Here is a 22145-nt window from a genome sequence, read left to right as displayed (position 1 = left end):
CCTACTGCAGATCTGCACGAGACATACCCCTCCAGCAAGCCATATTCTAGCAAGGTACAGGACAACCTTACAAATACAGAAGCTAAACCTCCCGCTAATTACTCAATGGGAATGCAGCAGGCAGAGCTTTTTGTCTAGATTGCATCCGTGCTGCTGTTAGCTTCAGGAACCCAGTGCTTCCAGCCCTGCATCTTCCTCCCCGTTCTCCCCCATGCCCTGGGCAGATCTCTGTTTCAGGGTTGGCCCTGCTGTTCCATGAGCTGTGCCCTCTAGGCGTGGTTATCCAGTGTTAGGACAGACTTTGGGTGTTGCGCTGTGTTGTTGCAGTGGTTGTGTCAGTCAGATGTGGACAAGTCCCAAGTGCAGATGTGTGGTGACAAGTGCCCGTTATTTGGCCCTGACTGCAGGAAGAACTGAACCCCTTCAGCCTTCTCAGTCTGGGTGGAGCTGAGTGATGGAAAGCAGTTGCATACTTTCAAGGGATCAGTGAAAGGAGGGTCCTTCGCTCTGCTCCCTCCATTAAAATGCTCTGCTGGCAAGCAGCAGCTCTGGGTTTGCCTTGATTTTTGCAGTGACTGCTTGTTGTGTTTAATCTGCTGCGCTGTTATAAGCAGTCTCCCTGCGAGCAGGAAACTTGTGAGTGGCTGAGCTGAGATTTCCAGGTTCCTGATCAGAGGAAAGGCTGTCGCAAAGCCAAATTGGAGTTGGGTTCCTGATTGCATCCTGATAGAAAAGATTATTCATCCAGTGTGTTATAAATCCAGAGGCAGAACCAGAATATAGTTTTATAAATTTATTGGAATACGAACAAGCAAAACAGCGCTGGGTACAGCGGGGAGCTGGGGGGGTTTCCGCTCCACACCGACGCACACCATACAGGGCTATATCACTTCCTTTTATAGTCAGTCCTAATACATATTCAGAAAATGGGCGTATTTCTCCCAAAAAGTTTCCACATCTAGGCTGCGAAGGCGTAATAGAGCTTCTCGAACCTTCTCCTAGTCTGCACATGCATAGTAGAGCTTCTCGAACATTCTCAGATCTTCTGGTGTTGTCAGGGACTCAATACAGGGGTCTTTCTGGTATTTTTCCGCTCCCCCTTTGCCCGTGCGCAATAACAGACCCCATATCATAGTCTGCGGTTACAGAAAAAAAAAAACTTCCAACCGATTTAACAATGTAAACCACGGCAAATTCTCTTTAACATACATACATTACAAAATGCTTGCAGCACATTTGTTTCCTGTATGTCTCACACCAAAGGTCACTGTATTTCATAACATGAATCACTATTACATTCCTCACACTCCTGAGTAGGAGACACTCTTCTCTGGGCATTACATGCCATGAGAGAGCACGTGCGTCTTTGCAGAAAGCTGAATCAGTATTTTCCTTGAAAGAGGAATTATTCTAAGTAGTGCTCAGACCTCTGCGCTTTCTCCTCTGCCAACTAGGCAGCTTGCACAGTGCCAAGGGCTTCCCCAGTACCTTCTTCACAACTGGAGTGGTGGGCGAGCAGCAGTACTGGGTTGTGCTGGGATTCGCCTGGACATTGCAGTCGCTACACAGCGCTTGTGTTGTAACTTCCGTGTACTGCTGTATCAGGCTGCTAAAGCAAAATCCTCTGTAATGTCAAACAGCTAGAAGATCTCAAATGAGTAAATCTGGTAGTAACCACTCCGGCCTGCTGCTGCAGGTTTCAAATACCCTGCCTTAAATTATTCTTGAACTGTGGAAAAATTGAAAGGCAAACATCGGAATTGCACAAATTTTACAGCTGTAGCAGTGTGGATACCAAACTACAGAGAATAATGCTGGGTGCTCAAGCTTTATGATTGGGGTGTATGTGTTGGAATTATACTACTCGCCTCAATGGTATGTGGTCACCTGTGGCAAATAACGAAACCTGGGAGGACTTGAATTGTGACACTCAAACAATTTCATCCTTGGGACACAATCTGGATTAGTAGTGATGGGAAATGGGCACCTCCTCTTTCTTTGAATGGGGAAATAATGTATTGGACATCAGGGACATAACCTTGTGTCCCTTCTGGAGGAAACCACCTCTGGACATCAAGTTGTGGGGAAAAATGAAAAGGAGCCCAGATCCTTGGCAACATCCAAGCACTGAGCACTGGCACCACTGTAGGCTCTTTAACAAAGACATGTAATTTGTGTGTGTTTCTCTTCAGGTTAAGTGAAGGTGGCCTCGAGTCCTGTTTCTCTGGGGCCCAGCCGTGGTGTTACTGTAAATTCGGTTTCAAAAGAACCCTCTAATGCTTAGTTTGAAGTTTTTAGAAGGTAGGCATTCTTTACTGCAGCGCTGGAGGCAGTGGGGATCCTTCCACCTGACGTGCATGTCGAAAGACAAATGCACACTTATTATATACAATAAAAGAAATGAATATTTATGTAATTCCCAAAAAGTACACACCTATTTCCAGGGGATCTAATGCCTACGTTAATACATTGTGCAAGCGTACTAAAATCTGGGGAAGGGTTTCTGAGGGGCTTCCACAGGGCTTTCGGTGGTCTGTGGTGGTCTCTAGTGGTTGCTGAAGAGGTGTCTTAGTGTCCTTTCCATGAACTCTGAGGTTTTTTTCATATATGGCCTTGTCTTGGCTCATTGCTCTGTCTCTAAAGTTTCTCAGCTTTCTTATCTTTGACTGCCACAGGTGGTGTCTGTTGGTTTCTCTGCCCTCCCCAGGATGTACCATCACAGCTGCAAAAATTATGTCTTTGGGTGCATTCTTGTCTGAGGCGCCTTACAGCAATGAGCACCAACTGCTGGCAGGCACCAGCTACAGGCACCACTGGTGCCTCGGCAGCCTCAGGGGCCTTGAGAGCAGCTATTCTGCTTTCAGAGAGAGCCTGCCCTGGCAACCTCGGGCCCAGGCTGGGCCCTCAGCTGTGTGCCTGACGTCTGTCCACACAAGCCAGGATGACAGCAGGGAGCTCCCGCGCCTTTCATGAGCTTTGAGGCTGCCATTCTTCAGGCCACTGCTCTCGCCCCTCCAGGGACCGGCCCTGCTCAGCAAATGCAGGGGAGGCGGCTGCCTCCTGCTTCTCTGCCAGGACTGCCCTGCACCCCGCATGTGAGCACGGCTCCGACGACGGCCGTAGGAGACAGACCGAGGAGCTGAGGCTGCTGCAGCATTTCCCAACACTTTGGAGAATGGCACGTGGAGCTGAGAGCAGGAGCAGCCTCCTCTGCCTGGAGCTTACAGCTGCCTGTCCTTGGCCACGCACACCAGGGGCCACGACCGCCCTTGTCCGTGTTGGCCCCGATCAGCCAGACAACTCCTAGAGAGCGAGGACATGGTGCCTGCCAGAGGGTGTTGCTGGGGCTGACGCGGCCGGTGCTGCCTCTGTGCTGCCCCGTGCTGTGTGCGGGAAGGGTGACACTGCTCGGCTCTGCTGGGCTGAGGTGGCTGCACATCCCTGCGTGCCTGCGCGGCTGGAACCAGATGGGCTCTGCCACACCCACACGGGTGCTGCTGCCTGTAGCAGTTCTGTTCTCCGGTGTACGAGTTTTGGGAAGGACCTGGTGGCAGAGGGCTGCGGAGAGCAGGGGGGCAGTGAACTCCCCCAAGAGGCTGTGGTGCCACGCTGGGTTCTTCCTGCTGGCCGTTGGCAGGCAGTGCTGGGGGCCGGGCGCTGCTGCCTGCTACGGGGCCTGTACACCCCATCCCGCAAGCAGAGCATTCAGCGGGGTCTGTCGGGGGTGTCCGATCCCAGCTTCTGCCTCCTCTCCTGCTTGGAAACCCCCGTGTTGTCCCCCCCCGCCCCTAGAGACCACCGTGCCCAGCCCCCGGAACCAGCAACGCTGTGACATCAGCATCGTTGCCAAGGGCACCACGGGCACCGCGAGCCCTGCGGGCACTGCGTCGGCTGCAGCACTGGTGGTGACAAGCCCTCGGTTCTGGCAGCTGGCACATGCCGCTGGCAGCGATGTACCTGCTGCGTCTCCTCACATTGCTGGCCCTGTGCTGGCCTGCGCACGGCATCTGGGACAGCTGTGGGTAAGTGGCCGAGGCTCTGGGAGGGAGCTTGGGCACCCTGATGGGGTTCCCTGGAGGGTGCCCGCTGGTCCCCCGTGGCCACACCACAGCTTCCCCAGCCCCACGCAGGAGCCTCGGCTCCTTGCAGCACCCGGGCTGCTGGCACAACTCGCCTGCGGGGCTACAGCAGAAATGGGGGCACCCGCCTGCCCGCCCCACGGGGCTCCCTGGCCTCGCTGTTCATGCAGCGCTCCGTGGGGAGGGCAGAGGGCTGTCCTTCAGCCAGGACAGCAGCGAGCCGTCGAGAAGGACAGTGACAAGTTTCTGGTTGCAGAGGGACCTGCGGGCTCCGGCCCATGGCTGCTGATGACGGCACCTCGCGCATGGTGGGACGCACAGACGCCCAGCCAGGGGCCTGGCCCTGGATCGTGAGCATCCAGAAACCCTGGAGAAGAGGCATGGGACATGTGTGTGAAGGGTCCCTCATCAGCCCACAGTGGGTCCTCACAGCAGCCCACTGCTTCACCAAGGCCAGGTAAGGAGGGCCAGGAACAGGGATATCCCCTTGCACTCGCGGGTGCCCCGTCCACAGCACCAAGGGCTACTCCCAGCCCCTTTCCTTGCGGTATGTCCAGTGCCTGGGCACTGCAGAGCGCGGCTGAGAGGCTGCTCAGGAGAGGGCTGGGCTCTTGCCATGGCTTCCTAGTAGCCTCCAACTCCACACGCCTGGAGCCCAAGGCATGCAGGGGCAGTCGCAGCCTCTGTAGCGCTGCTTTCCTCTCCCCCCGTGTGAAGCAGAGAGCAGGGAACTGCTGGGCTGATGCAGCACGTGGCTCCACTCCCTCTGAGCCCTCTCCCCATCTGCCTTCCAGGCACATCACCATGTGGCGCGTGGTGGTCGGGACCACCCGCTTGACTCAGCCGGGCCCGGAGGCCCAAGTGCGCACTGTTAAGCAGCTGCTGGTTCATGAAGATTATAGCAACATCTCGCAGAGGAATGACATTGCGCTGCTGGAGTTGGACCGGCCTGTCCAGTGCAGCAACTCCATACAGCTTGCCTGCGTGCCCGACACCTCGCTCAAAGTTTCAGAGCTGACGACCTGCTACGTCAGTGGCTGGGGGTCCACGATGGTGAGAGGTGAGTTCCCAAAGAGTGCTCGCGTCCCGAGTGCGAGCTCGGCACACGGGGGAGGCGGGCTGGGCTTCCTGACAGCAGAGGCGAGAGCCAGAGCCCGGCTGTGGGGACGTGTGCCCATGGAGAGATGGGCCTGGCCCAGGGCCCACGGCGAGACAGAAGGGCAACGCCGGTACAAAGCCAAGCCCCAGGGAAGGGGCTCACCCAGACAGGGCAGGAGACCTGGCAACGACCTGCCGGGCATTAATTCCTTTCTGTGCTTGCAGCCGCAGGACCAACGGATGTTCTGCAGGAGGCCAAGGTCCACCTCATCGACCTCAACGTCTGCAACAGCAGCCGGTGGTACCGAGGGGCCGTCCACCCCCACAACCTGTGCACTGGCTACCCGCAGGGCAGCATCGACACCTGCCAGGTAGGAGCCTGCGACAAGGCAGCACCCAGCGGCACAGGCAGCCCCGGCACAGCCGCACAGACACAGCCAGCGTGGGCCTTGCCTGGCCAGTCACCTTCCCACCGCTGGGTCCCCACCGCTGGCAGGGCTCACCTCCCCTTCCCCAGCTGCAGCTCCTTCCCCAGGGCCTCACTTGCCCCAGAGGCCTGGGACTCTGTCCAGAAAGCCCATCCAGCGCTCCTGGCAGCCCCAAGGTCCAGCTCCCAGCCCTGGAACATCCCTCTTGCACCCAGCCAGCATCGCTGTGCAGAGATGAGCGCGAGCCCTACCCCACGGGCCCACCACCCCCTCCCAGACAAGGTCCTGTCGGCCCCAGCACCTGAGCAGACCCTCTGTGCCGCGGATACAGCTCTGGGGGGTGCTGGCAGAGAGAAGCAGCCAGCCCAGGGGCAGGGACAGTGGCCACCTGACACCACCGTGACCCTCATTCCTCCACTGCAGGGTGACAGCGGTGGTCCTCTTATCTGCAAAGACAACAGTGCTGAGTATTTCTGGCTTGTTGGGGTGACCAGCTGGGGGACAGGCTGTGCGAGAGCAAAACGGCCCGGAATCTACACCTCCACTCAGCACTTTTACAGCTGGATCCTGCTACAGATGGGGCTGAGCCCAGCAGGAACGGCTGCTCCAACGCCACGGCCAGCCTTCCCCTCAACCCCCCTTCAGACGCCAAGGCCAACATCAACAGAACCAGGCCGGTTCAGCTCCTGCCGCCTTCTACTCCAGAAGATGGTGGAACTCTTTACTTGGTTGCAGGAGCTCCTGCAGAACCTGAGGGATGGCCTGAGCAGCAGGATGGACAGGGTCCAGTGCAGGCTGCAGTGCACCATGACCATCTCCTGCAGGGGCTCTGCCTGCTGAGCCAATGGCACCCTCAGGGTCAAAGGCCTGCTCGGTCCTGCCCACACCCTCTGACTGCAAAAAGAGTTTGTCATTGAATAAAGTTCCCAAGTTTCACAGCTCACCGTGCTTCTGTTCTATTCTGTCTCCCGGGCAAGGCAAGGATTCCATGCCCGGCCCCTGCAAAATGAGGCTGCAGGCAGCCAAGTTGGGCACAAAGGGAAAGAGTCACTCCGAGGGGTGACCCCGAGCCTGGTTGGAGGGGAGGGGGAGGGTGCAGTGGGAGAAGGGACCCCTGGTCACAGGGGGCCAGAGGTCTTGGGGACAGCAGCTGGAACACAGAGTGTCTCAGGGCGGCTGCTGGTGGGACCCCGGTGTGCGTGTGTACAGTGCACCAGTGAACTTGAAACTGGACTCTCGTGACCCGGCAGACACGGCTCTGGACAGAGCCAAGCTGTGCCCCGATGCCGGGGTGAGGAGCTGGACATCCCACCACCGATATCCCGGGCACTTGCTGTCCCTGCTGTCAGCTGAGCAATCTCTGCATGTGCTGTGCTGGTGAATTCGGGGAGCGAAGGGTGTTTGTGTTTCACTAGTAAACACCCACTCCTGCCCATCGGGAAAGGCAGAGAAGGACCGGCCTGTGCTCCTGGCTATGCACGGGCTGGTTACGAACCCAGGGGTGCTGGTAAAGGCCTTGGCCTGTCTGTGTCAGTCTGTTCTGCCCTTCACATCAAGCGTGTGAGTCTGTGTGTGTGTTTGTGTATCTGCCCTTTGGGATGCAGCATCAGTCTTTGGAACACACACACGGGGACAGCAGCAGCCACATCCATGAGGCTGTGACAGGAGAATCCTCCTGGGGGTGAGTCCCCCAGATTCAGCTCTAGTGGGACTGAAAGGAGAAATCCCCCGTGCTCAGCGGTGCCCTGGCTGCTCCCTGACAGAACGGGGAAGGAAACCCAGAGAAACTCTGCAGCAGAGATCACGATGGGCAGAGGCAGCGCTGGCTGTGAAGGCGATGGCGAGGGCTGGCAGCTGGGCTGGCACTGGACAGTAACTGGGCTGCCTGCTGACAGAAGGGCAGCAGGATGCGAGCTCAAAGCTTTATACAAAAAGCTATTTAGTGACTGTTTCCTCAGTAGGTACCATTAAAGCATCTTGGCAGGACCCTGCCCTGCAGGTCCAAACAGGGCTTCTCTCTCCTGGCCAGCTTTGCCTTGAAGAAACCTGCAGTAACGACATCCCCAGAGCTCTCGGGGCCTGAGAAGATTCACTCTGCCAAGGGCAGCTCTGAGTAGCCCCCGAGATCCAGAGCAGAGGGAAGAACAGTCCCAGGGTGCAGGGCTGAGGCAGACGGGGGCTTCTCTTCAGGGCAGCTCCTCTTCACCCAACAGACTGTCACCCTCCTCCTGCAGGTCAAAGCTCCGGGAAGGAGCAGGACAAAGAGCTGATGAGAAGTACAAAAGCAACAGCTGCACTCTGCTGTGGGTCTGTCAGATTGGGTCTGGGGCAGCGTGGGCTCTTCAGAGGGTCCCCACCTCAGCCCTTCCACCCCAGACACCAGCAGCACACAAACCCCGTGGGGTCACCAGCATAAGGCCAAGCTTCAAACACCACCTCCATCTAAAACACTTAAAAAACCAGAAGCCCAAGCATGTTAGCACTGTCCCCTCCAGCCCTGCTGAGTCGGGAGTCCTCCTGCACAGCATGGCGTTTTGCCTGGAAACCAGCGATCCTCACCCAAAGCAGCAGGGCAATTCCCAGAAGGTGCCAAACCCGGTGAGGCTGGGGATTCCGCCCTGACCCTTGACACTGACTGTTTCAGTCCATCTCCCCCCAAATGCCTGTGCAACGGGCTTGGGCTTTACGAGGTGGTGTGATGCCGCGCGCGGCCCGTCGCGGTGCTGCTCAGTGCCACGACAGTGGGTCGCTGAAGCTGCGTCCAGGGCTGCACCCCGGGCTCCTGGCTGCAGAGGGTGTGACGGAGCGGGGCAGATTCACCCTGTGCCCTCCTCACTCCTGGTGGACGAGCGCTGGGGGAGGCTGTCCTTCTTCTCTGTACCAAATACTGACAAAATCCTGGCCTCGGGGCCCACTGTCCCCGTTTGCTGGGGCTTGGCACCCTCTGGAGCAGACAGGCTGCAGGAACACCAAAACCTGCTTGTCCTGGATCTCCTTGGCACAGCCCTGCAGCCACCAGCCGTGGTTATTCTGAGTGCGGCCACCTTCTGTACGCAATAGCTGAACTAACAAGAGGGTTGTGTCCGTCTGACACTGACAGTTGCTCCAGTGTAGCAGACGGGTGTTTGGAGGTACAAGCCCCGATGGGGCATTGTGGCAGCCAAACTTGATGCAATTTGTGCCTGCGGGGTGTGTGTGAGGAACCATGGCAGGAGCTCTCTTCTCAGCCAGGAGCTCTCTTCTCAGCCAGGAGCTCTCTTCTCAGGCTCCGCCCGAGGGAAACTGTCACTTTGTCCTCCATTTCAGAGCCCAAAGCCGGTAAGATGCGAATGTTTCACAGCCTCAAGGACGGGGCCCTGACAGGCCACGTAGTGCTCCCCAAGTCCCCCCTAGTCCCCCCTCCTGAGTAGGAGACACTGTTCTCTGGGCATTACATGCCATGAGAGAGCACGTGCATCTTTGCAGAAAGCTGAATCAGTATTTTCCTTGAAAGAGCCCCTAAGACACATGGGGACACTGCAGGGGGGGAACATGAGGACACTGATGGACCACCAGGCCACCCCCTGTCCCCATAGAGGGGTCCCAGGACACTGGGAGACACTGGGGGGGACACTGAGGGACACCCAGGCCACCCCCATCCCCATAGAGAGGTCCTGGGACACTTGGGAACACTGCAGAGGGGACACAGGGACAGCGGTGGACCCCCAGGTCACCCCCTGTCCCCAGCAGTGTGGTGCCAGTGGGGTCACTGGGCAGACTGGGGGCACTGTGCCACCACCTGGGGGTCCTGTTGGCTTTCCCAGTGGAGGAGGGAGGTGGTTGTGGACTGTCCCAGGCTCTGATTTGAGGGGGACAGGGGGGGAGGTGGTGGCAGAGGGGAACAGTTTGGGTCCTGGGGTGGGGGCACCCATGGGGGTCCCAGTGTCCCCCTTGATATCACTGGTGGGGGGCAGGGACACCACAATGTACTTCTGGACGCTGCCGGTGACAGTGGCACTGGGGACCGTGGGCGCCACTGACACCAGTTTGACCACAGGCTGGACACTGGGGACAGTGGTGGTGCCAGGGGAGGTGGCCGTGGGCACCGGGCTGGGGTTGAAGGTGATCACCTGGGGGGCACGGGGACTGTGGGGGATATGGGGATGTGGGGACAGTGTGGGACATGGGGACCGTGGGGGGACATGGGGACAGTTTGGCATTCCGTTGTACATGGCTGAGCGAGAGAAAATTAATGCAACCTAAGGAAGTGAACTTTCCTCCTGTAACGCCTGAAGGCAAAAGCTCCAGCACTTCTCTGCGTGGCTGTGCCGTTGTTCTGCACAGGCTCCCCCCTCCACTTCCCACCCTTCATCAGCATTCACAGCGGCCTCACCATGTCTGGGTGTGAAACTGTTGGTGGTTCCAGTGTGTTCACACTCATGGACGGCAGCTGGGAAGATCCCAGCGAAGATCTCCAGCTCTGCCAGCCAGTGCTGAAAGAGATCCCAGAGCAGGCAGAGGAGCTGCCATCGCCCCGGCATTAAGGCTCTGAAGGCCAGTTATCCCCTGCCGACAGGCAAGGCCGCACATCACTGCCCTTCCCCTGCCGCCTGCCGGCTGGTTTAAAGCCAACTTCTCTGGCTGAGACACAGAACCCAACCAGGGCTGTGCCTGAAGCCTCATCTCACTAAACTGAACTTCAGCAAAAGGGTTTCAGGGGCTACTAAGGCTTAAGGCAGAGCAAGGGGAAACGTGCCCTTCTTCAAGAGCAACGGGTGAGGAAGAGAGAGAGGGAAACCTCAGGAAAATCCAGGTTCTTCAAGTGGAACTTGATGACACCTGGGCAGGTACCCACATAGCGCCAGGGCACGTGTTTTCAGCTCAGCTCACCTGGGCAGCAGGGCCTCAAATACAGAGGAATGGCACCTATTTCCAGGAGCTATAAGTCTTCGTCAGTCACTGAATCTTGAGGAGAACAAGGAACACACCTCACAAGATGAACATCTTGTTCTTTATTTATCCTGTATAGAAACATTTGAGAAAGGCCTGAGCTTTTTTTTTTCCTAATTGCCTAGTCAAAGCCTTATTTTTCAATACTTAAGTCACCTTTGATTTCTAAATGACTCAGAAGCTTTTAATAATTTTCCCCTGATTCAGTCAATCATTTCATGTCTGCTTTTCCTCTGGTAGCACACAAGGAGTGCTGTTAACATCAAGCACATGAGAGACAAAGGCTCTAGATACTGTGGATGCTGTAAATATTTGTATCAAACGCTTCAGTAGATGACACTGAGAGAACACCTTTACCACAGCAGTTGCCAAATCATTTTGTAAGAGCTGTCAACCGCTCACGTACGAACTGCCTCTTAACCCAAAGCCCAGTAAAGGCAGTGTGGTTTCATAAATCCATCCCAGACATCTCCTAGAGCTCAGGAGCCACCACTGCTCTGTCAGCCCCTGCAGGGGAAGCCCAGAGAACTGCGGGGCTCTGCCCACCGCAACCTGTCCCGCTCTTCTCCTGCCTTTCACAGCCCTCTCTGCACAGCCAGCGAAGAGTGAAGCCTGTCTCAGTATTAAAGATCTCGTTATGTTCAAGGTGCAGTTTGAAAATATTGGCCAGAGGTATTTTGCACAGTGCCACTGACCATAATCTAAGTAGCTCTTGATTTTTGTTTTGAGAGAGAGAGAGAAGAGGGTGAAGAGATCAAGAGATGAGCAGACACAGAAACCGAACTGTTTTCTCATTTCTACACAATTGGTCCAGGAATGGACAGCACTGGTGGGGGAGAAATAGGTGATGTTTCTGTTTCCAGGTGTGACCTGTGAATAAGGAATGCTTTACGGCTGATGATGAGGAACACGATTTCAACTTTCAAGCAACAACTTCTGGCAAATGCAACGGGGGAAAGAAGGAACTAGGGTTTCCAGGCTACACGTCTAGATCTGGACTTCCATTCCTCAACCATGTTGTGCCATTTCCCAAAAGAACAGAGTGCAAATGACAGAAAAAATCAGGCACAGGAGCTCAGGAGGCAGAGCACACCTGCATGATGCACGCAGGACTACCAGGGGAAACGCCCAGCTGGGCTGATGCATCCACTTAAGACCTTCCGGGCACCATCTGACCAGTCCCACTCCAACAGGATCTCAGGAGCCCAGTCTTAAAACATCCCTAAGGCAACGAGCTCTGTGCCTCAGGTCTCCTACCTCATCTCTTGGGAGTGTTTTTCATTTCTAAAGGGTTGAACAAACCAATCCAGAACAAAACCTTCAGTCTCTGGGGGATGATAGGGGGTGGGGGATGGCGGGGGAAGAAGGCATGAAAGAACAGGTATTGGCTTCCAGAGTGGAAACAAAACAGGGGTAACGAGGCATGACTGTCTCTCACAAACATCAAATAAATCTGAAGAAATAGCTACTAAGGCAAGTCACTGCCATGTAAACAGAAGGATCGATGCACACAGAAAGAAAAAGGAAGAGGACAGAGCAGGTTCCCACATCTAACAGATGGGTGCATTCCCAGGAAGATGCTACAAAGCAAAGACAGCAATAATTAGCTGGCTTCCTTCCCCAGAGTTTATGGTCTTTTATTCCAAAGCAGTTATCCTTTTCAGAGCCCATGATGATCTGCTTATTAATCCCCATAGCCAAGAGGAGAGGAGGATCTGACTTCCCTTTGGTACAAACAGATGGGACACAAGTCCTGCACTTCTCCAGTTTTACAGGTCTGCTGCAGGAAATACTCTCCTGTAATTCCTGACAGTGTCACAGAAAGAACTCTTCAGCTTTACCATTTGCACCTCGCTGTCTGGATTCACAGAGAAATCATATGGTCATTCCTAATAATGATGCAAATTAATCAGACAATAATACTGAAGAAAGTAACAATCACAGCTGAACAACAGAGTTAAATAAAGGAAGGGATGAAATGAGCAAAAAGTGCCTCAGCTCTTGGAAGTTGTTCCTACACATCATGTGTGTATCCTAATCCTCTGAGAGATCAACATCAGAGGAATTCCAAATTCTCTTTCAATGTTATGTCTACGAGAGAACCCAAAATATTCTACCTCACAAGGTAATGTATAACAAATTAATTCCATGGCATCATCCTGAGGAAGAAAAGAACAAGAAAACTAAAAGGATTTCAAGCACTGAATGTGACTTGAGGGAATAAAGATTTTTGAATTGAAAGGACAAGAAAGAAGCCTGGCACCAAACAGTTGAGAGAGCTTCTATATAACAGGGAGCACGACAAAGGCAGATGAACCAGGTCAATATAAACCAGACAACTGTGTCTTCCCTTTGAGACGAGAACAAACTACCACTATACAGATTATTTCAATTTGAAAAAAAGTGCTTTTTCCACATTGCAAGTAACTAGTTAACAAGATAAACGAGGTGGTTTTTTCTATTTTATGGTATGATTTTTTCACAAGTCTTTGTCTTCATACCAGTAAAGGACTAAACCAACGGCCCCAACATGCCTCCTGAAACCAAAGTCCTGCCTTCCAGCATGTCCAAGCCCCTTGCATAAACATTGTGAAAGTGATGAACCAAACTGGAAACAAAATTCTGAAAACTGGAAAATGTCCCCTACCTTTCTTTACCATCTGTGAACATACTACGGCTGTTAGAAGCCAGCCCTGCGGTGAGCAGGAGGTTGGGAGCAGTTTCAAATTCCGTTAACCTGTGCACACTGAGATGGGATGTATCCTGCAGGGGAAGGCGGGGTGGGAACTTAGAAAACTGAAAAAAACCACCAAACCTCAAAGGTACAGAAAGCATTCTAACAAGGGGAGCAAAGCTGAAATGCCACCCTCGGCACACAGAGCTGCGAGTCCCTTGCTCCCGGCAGCAGAAGATGGTTTCTTATTGTAGGACATTAGATCCTAAACCAAGTGCCACACAGCATTTGGCTGTGGGAACAACGAGTGTTTGGGATTATTCCTGGGAAACGGCAGACACTTCCCTGCATCCCCCAGAGTGCAACTCCATCACCAGGGTCTGCACGGGATACTCTGTGCGTAGCTGATGCCAGCAGGAACAGAAAAGCAAAGGGCTCAGCTCAGGCGAAGGAGTCCCTGGCCCCAGCGCCAGCGTGCGCTCCCAACACACAAACTCCAGATTCCCCTCTATAGATGTAAACCTGCACATTCTCCACCTCTGCACACAGTTCAGAACATTGTCTCCTCCGGAACAGAGAGCAAAATACCGCAGAGACGTTACAAAAGAAAGTATTCTGATACTGAAGAGCTCTGGTTTGTCACGTCAAGCATCAGGCACCCCAGCAGCGGGTGGCTGTGGAAGGCGTGTGGACAGAGATAATTCAGCGGGCACGGGGAATGCGGGAGAGGAAAGCTCACAGACAGACGCCAGAGGATGACAGCTTGGGCATTTGTTGCCAGGTTGAGAGAAGGCCGAAACACATGACAGAGAGAACTGAAGGCAGGTGGTTTTCCATTTCTTGGGTTTGCTTCTCGGTCAGAATGGAGCCGGGGAGACACCCAGCTTCGGCACTTTGTTTCTGCAACTGTCTGCAACGTCTCCACAACACAGGATGGTGTCTACAGAGGACCCGCAAAACCCACATACGCTGCTGGTAGATTCACTTTCAGTCTTTTGCATTTCCTTTTACCTTCCCCACCACCACTTCTGAAGCAGCACAGGCACTGTGCAGTTGCTGCTTCATTTCCGTCACCACCACCACCCTCCAGCTGCAACATTTTCTTCCAGTTCCAGCAGAGATCACACCTGCGCTGGGCAGCACAGACTGGCCAAGAGCACAGACACATCAAAGCAGTGATACCAACCTGCCTGTGCAGCATCCGCCACCAGGAGCCACAAACAGGAACAGCAGCAACAACCGTAGTGTCACTGCAGTCAGACACGAGACCTGGATCAATCTGTCTGTGTTTGTAACACAGCAAACTGCACTACACCAGTAAAGAGAGCAATCTCATCTTCATAAAGATTAGAGGTCTTTTCCGAACAAGAAAAAGCATGTTTGGGTTATCTTCTTCCTGCGAGTTTTCAGTAGGAAAATTAACATTCACCATTTACCTATTTCTACACATAACAGAGCATGGCAGAAATATGAATTCTAATGAGATTATTTTCAGGAAGAGAAGAAATATCCCCAAACACTTGCTACACATCTTTAATGGAAGAGATAGAAAGTACTGCAAAGCACAGGGCCAAGCTGAGTGCTCTAGTCAAGAAAAAATCTTCCCATCTCTACAATTGCTCCATAACCGTCCTCAGAGGGGTTTTGTCCCCTCCTCAGAAACACAAACTTCCAGGCACTCGCAAATACAAAGTACTGACCTGAGTGAATCACAGTCATTCCCAAATTATTTCCCCAGGGCAGATTATATCTAGTAAGGAAGCTGCAGGTAATTTCCACAAGTTACCAAGGAAGTTCCACCCTCCCTTTTGGTCACCTCGTAAGGGAGGAGCAGCTTCTCTGGGCCAGAGGAGCAAGGCTCTGCTTTTATTTATTTTCTGACACGAACAAAACCTGCTTAGGGATGTAGAGCTCCAAAAACTTCATTTCTATAATGCTATCCAGGTTGTACTCCTCTCTCTCTGCCTCCAGTATCACCGACACAAGAACACCCCACGTTCTCTCTCACACGCACACCTGAGACACTTGTTGCAGAGACAAACCCCTGCAGGTGAGTAAAGCCTCAGGTCCTCGTGGAGGCAGATCAGATGCAGCAGTCCTGCCATCCAGACCCCTCTCAGCACAGGCCTCCCAACAGCTCTTCAGACACCCCAGCAGAATTCCTACTTCTCATTTCCGACACAGCCATCACAAACCCCCACCTCTGACTCCACTCACCCATACACCATAAATCCTCTCACGCAATTTGGGTCCAAAGAAGGGACTGCAGAAGCCTGGACCTTAAGTACTAAATTCACTTGTTTGGTGCACAAATGCCACCGAGCTCATGGACAGATTCCATGTTCTGAGCTTCACCTTCACTGGAAGCTTAATAAGTGCCCGTTTTTTAGGGTCTGAAGTGAAAGTTGCCCCTCAGTCCGTGCGCGGCTGAAGCTGGGACAGCGACACGCTGTGCATCCAGCCAGCCAGGGCTGGGTGTGATCCTGGGGCCTGGAGAGGAAGCGTTTGAACCTCAACAAGCTGAGAATGGAACTGCTGCACAGGTCAGGAGCAACGTGCTATTGGCACTTTTTACAAGAGTGAAATACTCCTGTGTTGTTGTTTTGGATCACCAATGGGAAGAAAATGTAATATACAACTGTCACAGGTACATTGGCAGGGATTTTGTTATTCCTTTCCTCTGGGTTTTTAAATTCTAGAAACTTCAAACTTTTAATTAGACTCTGATGCCATAAAAATTAGACAAACTCTGCCCTAAGCTCTGGCAGGAGAAGCAGCCCAGGCAGTTTTTCCCTTGGGCTCTGTCTGCCATCAGCGATGGGATTCAACCATAAACTGGCTCCTTCCCCCACACCAATATCTCACCCCGTGCCGCAGTAGGGATGGGAAGCTGCTCCCAGTGCCCAGCCAAGGCCATCTGGCAGCAGAGCAGTTTAGGCCTTTCCCAGCAATCCCAGTCTCACTCCGGAATCCATCGGAAGCAGTTTGTAACTAAAGGCACCTGCTGGAGATACCTCCCGGGCTCAGGGATTTACAGTGACAGAGGCAAAATGTAATTAAAGCGGCCAGATGAGGCTGGGTCGCTCCTCCACCAGGACAGTGCTGAAGGACGTTGCCTTTCCAGCCCCAAACCGCTGCTTCCCGCCCCCCCCCCCCCCCCCCGCCATTTCAGCTTCCCCCGGGAATTCAGCACCAAGAGCCACCGGACAGCCCGAGGGGGGGTGAAGCCGCTTTTCTGGTTTTTTTCCCTTTTCCCCCCCAAACCTCCCGCCGTTTCAGGGTCCCGCTGTACTCACCCAGAGCGGCTGCTCCCTCGCAGGGGCCGGGCGAGGCTCCCTCCTCCCGGGGGTCCCCACGGGGGGGCCGGAGGCGGCGGGGGCTGGGGGGGAGCAGGACGGAGCGGCGCTTCGCTCCCTCGGAGGGCGCCGGGCGCGGGGGGGGCAGTTTCCCCGCTGCCCCCTCCCGGGGCCGGGGCTGTGGGGGCGGCAGGGGGGGGTGTCTCGGCGCGGGGCCGGGACGCAGCTTCTGCCCGGCAAAGGCGGCCGGTTCGCCGCCGCCGGCACCGAGAGAGCCGCTCCGCTCCGCCCGCTCCGCTCCCCCCGCCGGCGCCCGGGGCTCAGCGTCCCGGCCCCCCCCGCCCTCCCGGCCCCGCCGCCGCTGCCGGCCAAGCCCCCCCCGCCAGCGCCGGCCCCGGCCCCGGCGGGAACTTCCGCGGCTGCTGCCGCCGCCTCCGCCGCTGGGATCGGCAGCCGGACGGGGCCGCCCGGGCGCGCACCCCCCGCGCACATCCCCGCGCACACAGACACACACGCCCCCCCCCCGCCCCCCCCCCGGGCTCTCCGGGCCGTACCTGGGGGGGGGCAGCGGGGGCCGCAGCGCGCACCTGCCCGGCCCGCCCGTCCGCGGCCGCGGAGCGGAGCATCCGCCGCGGGGAGCCCCGCGCTGAGGGACCGCCGGCGCCCAGCGGCAGCGCGGGCAGCGCCGCCCGGGAACACGCGTGGGAGCCGCGGGCAGGGCTGGGCTGGGCTGGGCTGGGCTCAGCTGCCGGCGGGGAGCCCGGGCGGGTGAGCAGGAGCTGCATCCCATCCTCAGAGGTGTGCGGTTCCCAGGAGTGGAAAGATGGGCCAAACAGCTCCTCCGGATCTCCCCAGGCCAGCACTGGAATGTGCCACTGCTCACACCTCCTCTCAAAAAAAAGGTCTTCATCACTGTAATGGGTTAAAATCCCATGAAAGTGTAAGAACTGTCATCAGTCACCAGCTCTGCAGACGTTTAAAGGAATACCGATACGGTTTTGATGGAAAATTGTACACTGTGTGTTTAGTTTGGGGTTGGTTTGTTTGTTTGAAATCATTCTTGTCAGCTGTTTAGTTCTTTGTTATTTCTTTGACACTAAGTGACAGGATTTCTCCCATTCTTTTCGTTCTGGAATGCTTCTCGACGTTCTTATGTCAAAGAGAACTTTTGCCTCTGTTACAGACATGGACACTGACCATAGTCAGCAAGCCAAAATCCTCAGAATCTAAAAAATCATCATCAAGGCGGTCTGACCAATCTAAGAAACCCCGTACTGAAACAATGACGTCATGCCCCGCAATTTGGGGCCAGGTACCACCTGCAGAAGAGCCAAACAGAGTCTGTGGACACAGGACCTGGAGGTGCTATTTATTGTAGACCATCTCAGAAACCTAAGCCTTTTGCCCAAAGAGCTCTAGGCAAGTGTGTCTTTGGTCCTCCCCCCTTTTTCTTAAAAACAAAAGTAGAAAACGCAGTTCTTACCTGTTGCACTGCTCTAAGATGGGACGACGACGAATGAAGACTTCAACGGCAGACTGCAATTCTGTGAGTGCCCTCGGGCAACTGAAGTGACTGGTGCTGCAAAACTTAGTTTTATCTACTTACAATCTATTTGTAACTTAGGTTGATCTATTTACAGTCAGTTGCGGGAGCTTTTTATAATACACAGACTCCTCCAGCTCTTTTCTGTTACGCAGAGAACAGTCCAAACCTGCACAGCCCTGAGTGCCCAGTGCACCCCAGGGTGGCTGTGTCTGTACAGCAGGTCCTGGCGCAGCACGGGGAAGGCACTTCTGGGCCGGTTTCAGGCTACTAGAATACTCTCTACGGCTGTGAGCTAAATACCCACCCAGAACGTAGCCTTGGTTTGTTGTTTCTTTTCTAGTGTTTCCAGTGTAAGGCTTTGGCTATTCTTTGTCACTCCAGCAGCTGGGGTTCACGTGTCATGCAATTATTGTGAAATCCCAACGTGATTGATTACCTGTAGGAGAGTCTGTAGGCCAGGTTGGGGGAATCTGTTTATAATGTCGAAATACTAGATCCAAAAAGAAACCAAAACTTACCGTGTGAATCAGTGCAGCAGATGAAGATCAAAACTATGTCAGTTGATCCATGGTTGTGTTGCTTCACTCTGTCGTGGATTTCTTGGGGAGGAGCAAATCAATTAGTTGTGCAACGCCTCGTTTTTACTGTTGATAAAACGGGCATCTTGCAGTTTCAGCCTTACCTGTACGGATAAGGGGCAATTCATAAAAGGCTGGCCACATGAGCAAGGCTTTGTGTTATTGTGTCTGTGGGATGGGAAGAAATGTAAGCCCTTGTTTTGCAATGTCATCCAGGTCACAGGGGAATGTCCTAGGTGCTGTTAAATCAGGCAGCATAAAAGAATAGTTGTCAGCACTGGTGCTGGCATAAAGGAGAGCCACAAGCCATGGTAGATGAAACTTTCACTTGTCTCTTTGTGTGCTGGATTTGCAGTGGACTGTAGAGTGCGTTTCCTTGATTTTAACAGAAGGTTTTGGTTCTGTTTCTATTGCTGTCAGTTCACTGCAGTGCATCTAAGATAGTCTTGTGTGGCATAAACAATTGGAATGCTGCTGCTTAATGCTCTGCCAGGCAGTTGCTGCTGGGTTGCTCTGACTGTCTTGCGCGTTGCTTTTGTTTTGGTTGGCATTCAGAACGGAGACAGTAAAGACAGTAACGTGCTGTTCATTGAATAATGCTGAAGCCTTCAAAGATGTTTGCTTCCGGAACCCCTCTCTTGTGTGAGAGAAACTTCAGTTTAGGCACTTTCACCACGAGGCTCAGATGAGTTGAGCAAGGACTACTGAAGAAGAAAGAACCTTAAAAACCTAGAGGACAGAATATTATGCTCTAATACAGAGCCAAGGAAAGATCAATGGAATGTGTCAAGCTAGTAACCTGGTACTGAGCTGGCCTAAGACAATAGTGGTGTTCTTTATTCGCACAATTCCTGTGTGCTTACACCCAACACACACGGTTTCATGGCTCTAGGCTTGAACAGATCCTCTATCCAATACAGATAGACAGTCCGAAGGGTAAGTAGGTAACAGCGTTTACTTCTTAGTCCAGTCCTGCATCATCTCTGCTGCCAGGAGACTACCTATGTATAGATGTATAATGTATATATGTATATAAGATGTATATATGTATAAAAGAAGAAAAAATTTAAAAGATAAGGTACAGAAAGCTAGCAGTAAGCATAAGCAACAAACCTGGTGCAAGATGCGTCTTGGACGAAGGCATGATTTCTTGTATTGCAAAATGTAGAGTTTTTAATTTTGAGGTGTGGTCCAGTGTTCAGCGATGTGGGCTCTGGTGGGAGGAAGCAACCTGCTGGGCTCTCTCCTCTCCTTCCCCGACCTCCCTTCTCTCTCTGGAAACTCTCTGCCCAGCCTGTCCTTCCTCCTCCTGGTTCCTGCACTGTCCGCAGCCACCTGAGCTGCCTTGTGCACCTTCCCCTTCCCTCTGCGGAGACCTGGGAGCGAGTCCAGCCCGGCTCTGAAGGGCAGGAAGGGAGGAGTGGGCACGGGGAGCAGCGGGGCCAGGGGGAGGGATGTGGCAAGCCGGACACGAGCTCCACTCGGCTGGCAGAGACGGGCCGGGCAAATAGTGTCCTCCAGGCCTGGAGTCTTCTCTGTCTGCCGCCCCAGAGACGGGCTCTGGCTGCACAGGCGGCTGTGCCAGCAAGCAGCAGAAAGCAGTAACTGTGGAGTGCAGCATTAGTGCAGGAGGGTAAAACAAATCAAAAAGAGTGGGAGATGATTTGGGGCAAGACAGCCTTTGTGCAGTTTGGCAAAGACATTGCTCTTGTCCCTTTTGGTGGCACAAAACTTCTCTTTTCTTAAAGAACCGGAACCTGCCCTGTTTGTACAGAACACTGGTGCAGCAGCACAGGCTGCTGGGGGGGCTGCCCCGGGACAGACCCCACAGACCGAATTCAGTGAGGGCATTGCCGTGACATTCCCAGGGGGCAGGAATCGACCTTGTGTTATTGCCCTGACGTAATTACAGAGTCCGTGTGTGATGGTTTAGCCCCTGCCGGGGTCTGAGACCACACGGCCGCTGCCCCTCCCCCACAAAGGGAGTGAAATACAAAGCCCCGGGGCTGAGATAAGGAGAGGTTTAATACAACAGTGCAACAGCAACACAACAAACAACAACAATAACAGTGATAACAATGAACAGAGCAAAGTATATACCGATACAGCAAAGAGAGAACCGGCTGCGCCAACCCACGCGATCACCGATTCTTCCCGCGCTCGCGCCAGGATGTGACGTCAGCACGATATATGAATAACCCGGCTAGAGCTTCCCCCCCACTGCTGGGGAAACTTAACCCTGTCCTGGCTAAACCAGGACACCATGGGAAGCAATTACACAAATGGCTGAGTATTCCTTTTCCTGTGTGTGCGTATTTTACGTGAGCAATTTACCACCTATTTCTTAACTTTTGAACGTTACTGTCAAGCTTATAGCTACTTCGTAGACACACCTGGGCTCCCTGCTAGGCAGGTGAGGGAAGGGGGGAGAGTACGGAGGGCAGACAGAGCTGTCATGCATCAGCATTTTGGCTTAAATTAGTTATGCCAGATGCCAGAACAGCAGCACTACAAACGTAGTCAGAGCAAAGGTGCATGATGAGAAGCAGCACAGCAAGTTTTCTTCTTGTCACCATGCTGATGTCCCCTCATTGCTTGGGAGAGAGAGCATCTTTAATAATAACCCTGTAAAACAGCCTTAACACTAACACAATTCTCAATAAAACTATTATTTTGATTATTTTTTAATAGCACCAGATGGAACTTTCTTGGCAGAAGGAACAAGAACACTTGATGTGCAGGAAGCAGCAGAAAAAGTGGCACGAGAAGGGCAGACGGTAGGGGAGACACAAGCACTTGAGGAGGCGGATTTTGTTGAAGAGGAAGAAGTTTGCACCCAAGAGGCAGGAGAAGTGGAATGGGTGGGAGATTTGCTGCCCGAGGAAGAAGCAGTGGCTGTGCTGCAAGCAGAAGGCCAGCCTGTGCTGAGGAATCTGCACCCGAGGAGAGTGCCATGGCAGAGGGAGATCCCAAAGGACAAGGGACAGGGAAAGGAAGGGAGTTTGGTGCTGGGGAACAGGGAGTTCTGGTGGAGGGGATGGAGAGCGAGGCAGAACTCGAAGAGCAGGGACCTCGGGAAGAAGAGCTTCAGGGGCAGGGGAAGAGCTTGGCTGGGAGGAAGGCAGAATGCAGCCCTCAGGGGCGGGGGGTGGCTGAGGACCTGAGAGTGATGAGGAGGACTCAGAGGTAGAGGAGTCGGAGGGAGAGGAGAAAATGAAGGCGGGAGGTTTTTCAGGGGAGGATGATGTGGCAAGTGCTGTGTCTGAAGGAGAGGAGGACCTGGAGGAGGGAGGATTTGAAGGGAAAGATGTGGCCAGTGCTCTGTCTGTGGGAGTGGAGGACCTGGAGGAGGGAGCATTTGCAGGGATAGACTTCGTACCGATTGAGATTTCTGATGAAGAGGAGGACATGGAGGAGAGAGGATTCAGAAGGGAATACGAGTTGGGTGGTGCACCTGAGGGAGAGGAGGACCTGGACGAGGGAGGATTTGCAGGGGAAGACGATGCGGGGATGGCCA

At 53.9% G+C, this 22145-nt stretch overlaps 2 protein-coding genes across 2 annotated transcripts in view; one reads left to right on the top strand and one right to left on the bottom strand.

The window, feature by feature from the left end:
- The window catches only part of LOC141932310 (uncharacterized), a 328304-nt gene extending 309532 nt beyond the window's left edge, over positions 1–18772 (bottom strand). The window contains exons 1-5 of the mRNA XM_074845708.1: positions 18733–18772; positions 18569–18649; positions 17760–17823; positions 17059–17416; positions 16505–16682 (exon numbers count right to left, since the gene is read on the bottom strand). Coding sequence (XP_074701809.1) covers positions 16505–16682; positions 17059–17416; positions 17760–17823; positions 18569–18649; positions 18733–18772 — 721 coding nt within the window. The remainder of the gene's footprint in view (positions 1–16504; positions 16683–17058; positions 17417–17759; positions 17824–18568; positions 18650–18732) is intronic.
- On the top strand, positions 3922–7420 carry LOC141932196 (acrosin-like). The gene is made up of 5 exons (XM_074845372.1): positions 3922–4022; positions 4336–4536; positions 4874–5139; positions 5403–5548; positions 6029–7420. Exons 1-5 carry the CDS (start codon positions 3937–3939, stop codon positions 6443–6445), a joined length of 1116 nt encoding a protein of 371 aa, XP_074701473.1. The 5' UTR covers positions 3922–3936; the 3' UTR covers positions 6446–7420.
- Positions 18773–22145: the final 3373 nt, after the last annotated feature.

This window comes from Strix aluco, chromosome 19 (genome assembly GCF_031877795.1).
Source record: "Strix aluco isolate bStrAlu1 chromosome 19, bStrAlu1.hap1, whole genome shotgun sequence".
Taxonomy (NCBI): Eukaryota; Metazoa; Chordata; class Aves; order Strigiformes; family Strigidae; genus Strix; species Strix aluco.
The sequence above is the reverse complement of the archived record's forward strand: the minus strand, read 5'-3'. Positions and strand labels throughout refer to the sequence as shown.

Excerpts from the sequence above, each read along its gene's own strand:
- LOC141932196 (XM_074845372.1), top strand. The coding sequence starts at position 3,937 with ATGCCGCTGGCAGCGATGTACCTGCTGCGTCTCCTCACATTGCTGGCC. Across the intron at positions 4,023-4,335 it reads GGCATCTGGGACAGCTGTGG|AGGGACCTGCGGGCTCCGGC; the intron begins GTAAGTGGCCGA and ends TTCTGGTTGCAG. Across the intron at positions 5,140-5,402 it reads GGGGTCCACGATGGTGAGAG|CCGCAGGACCAACGGATGTT; the intron begins GTGAGTTCCCAA and ends CTGTGCTTGCAG.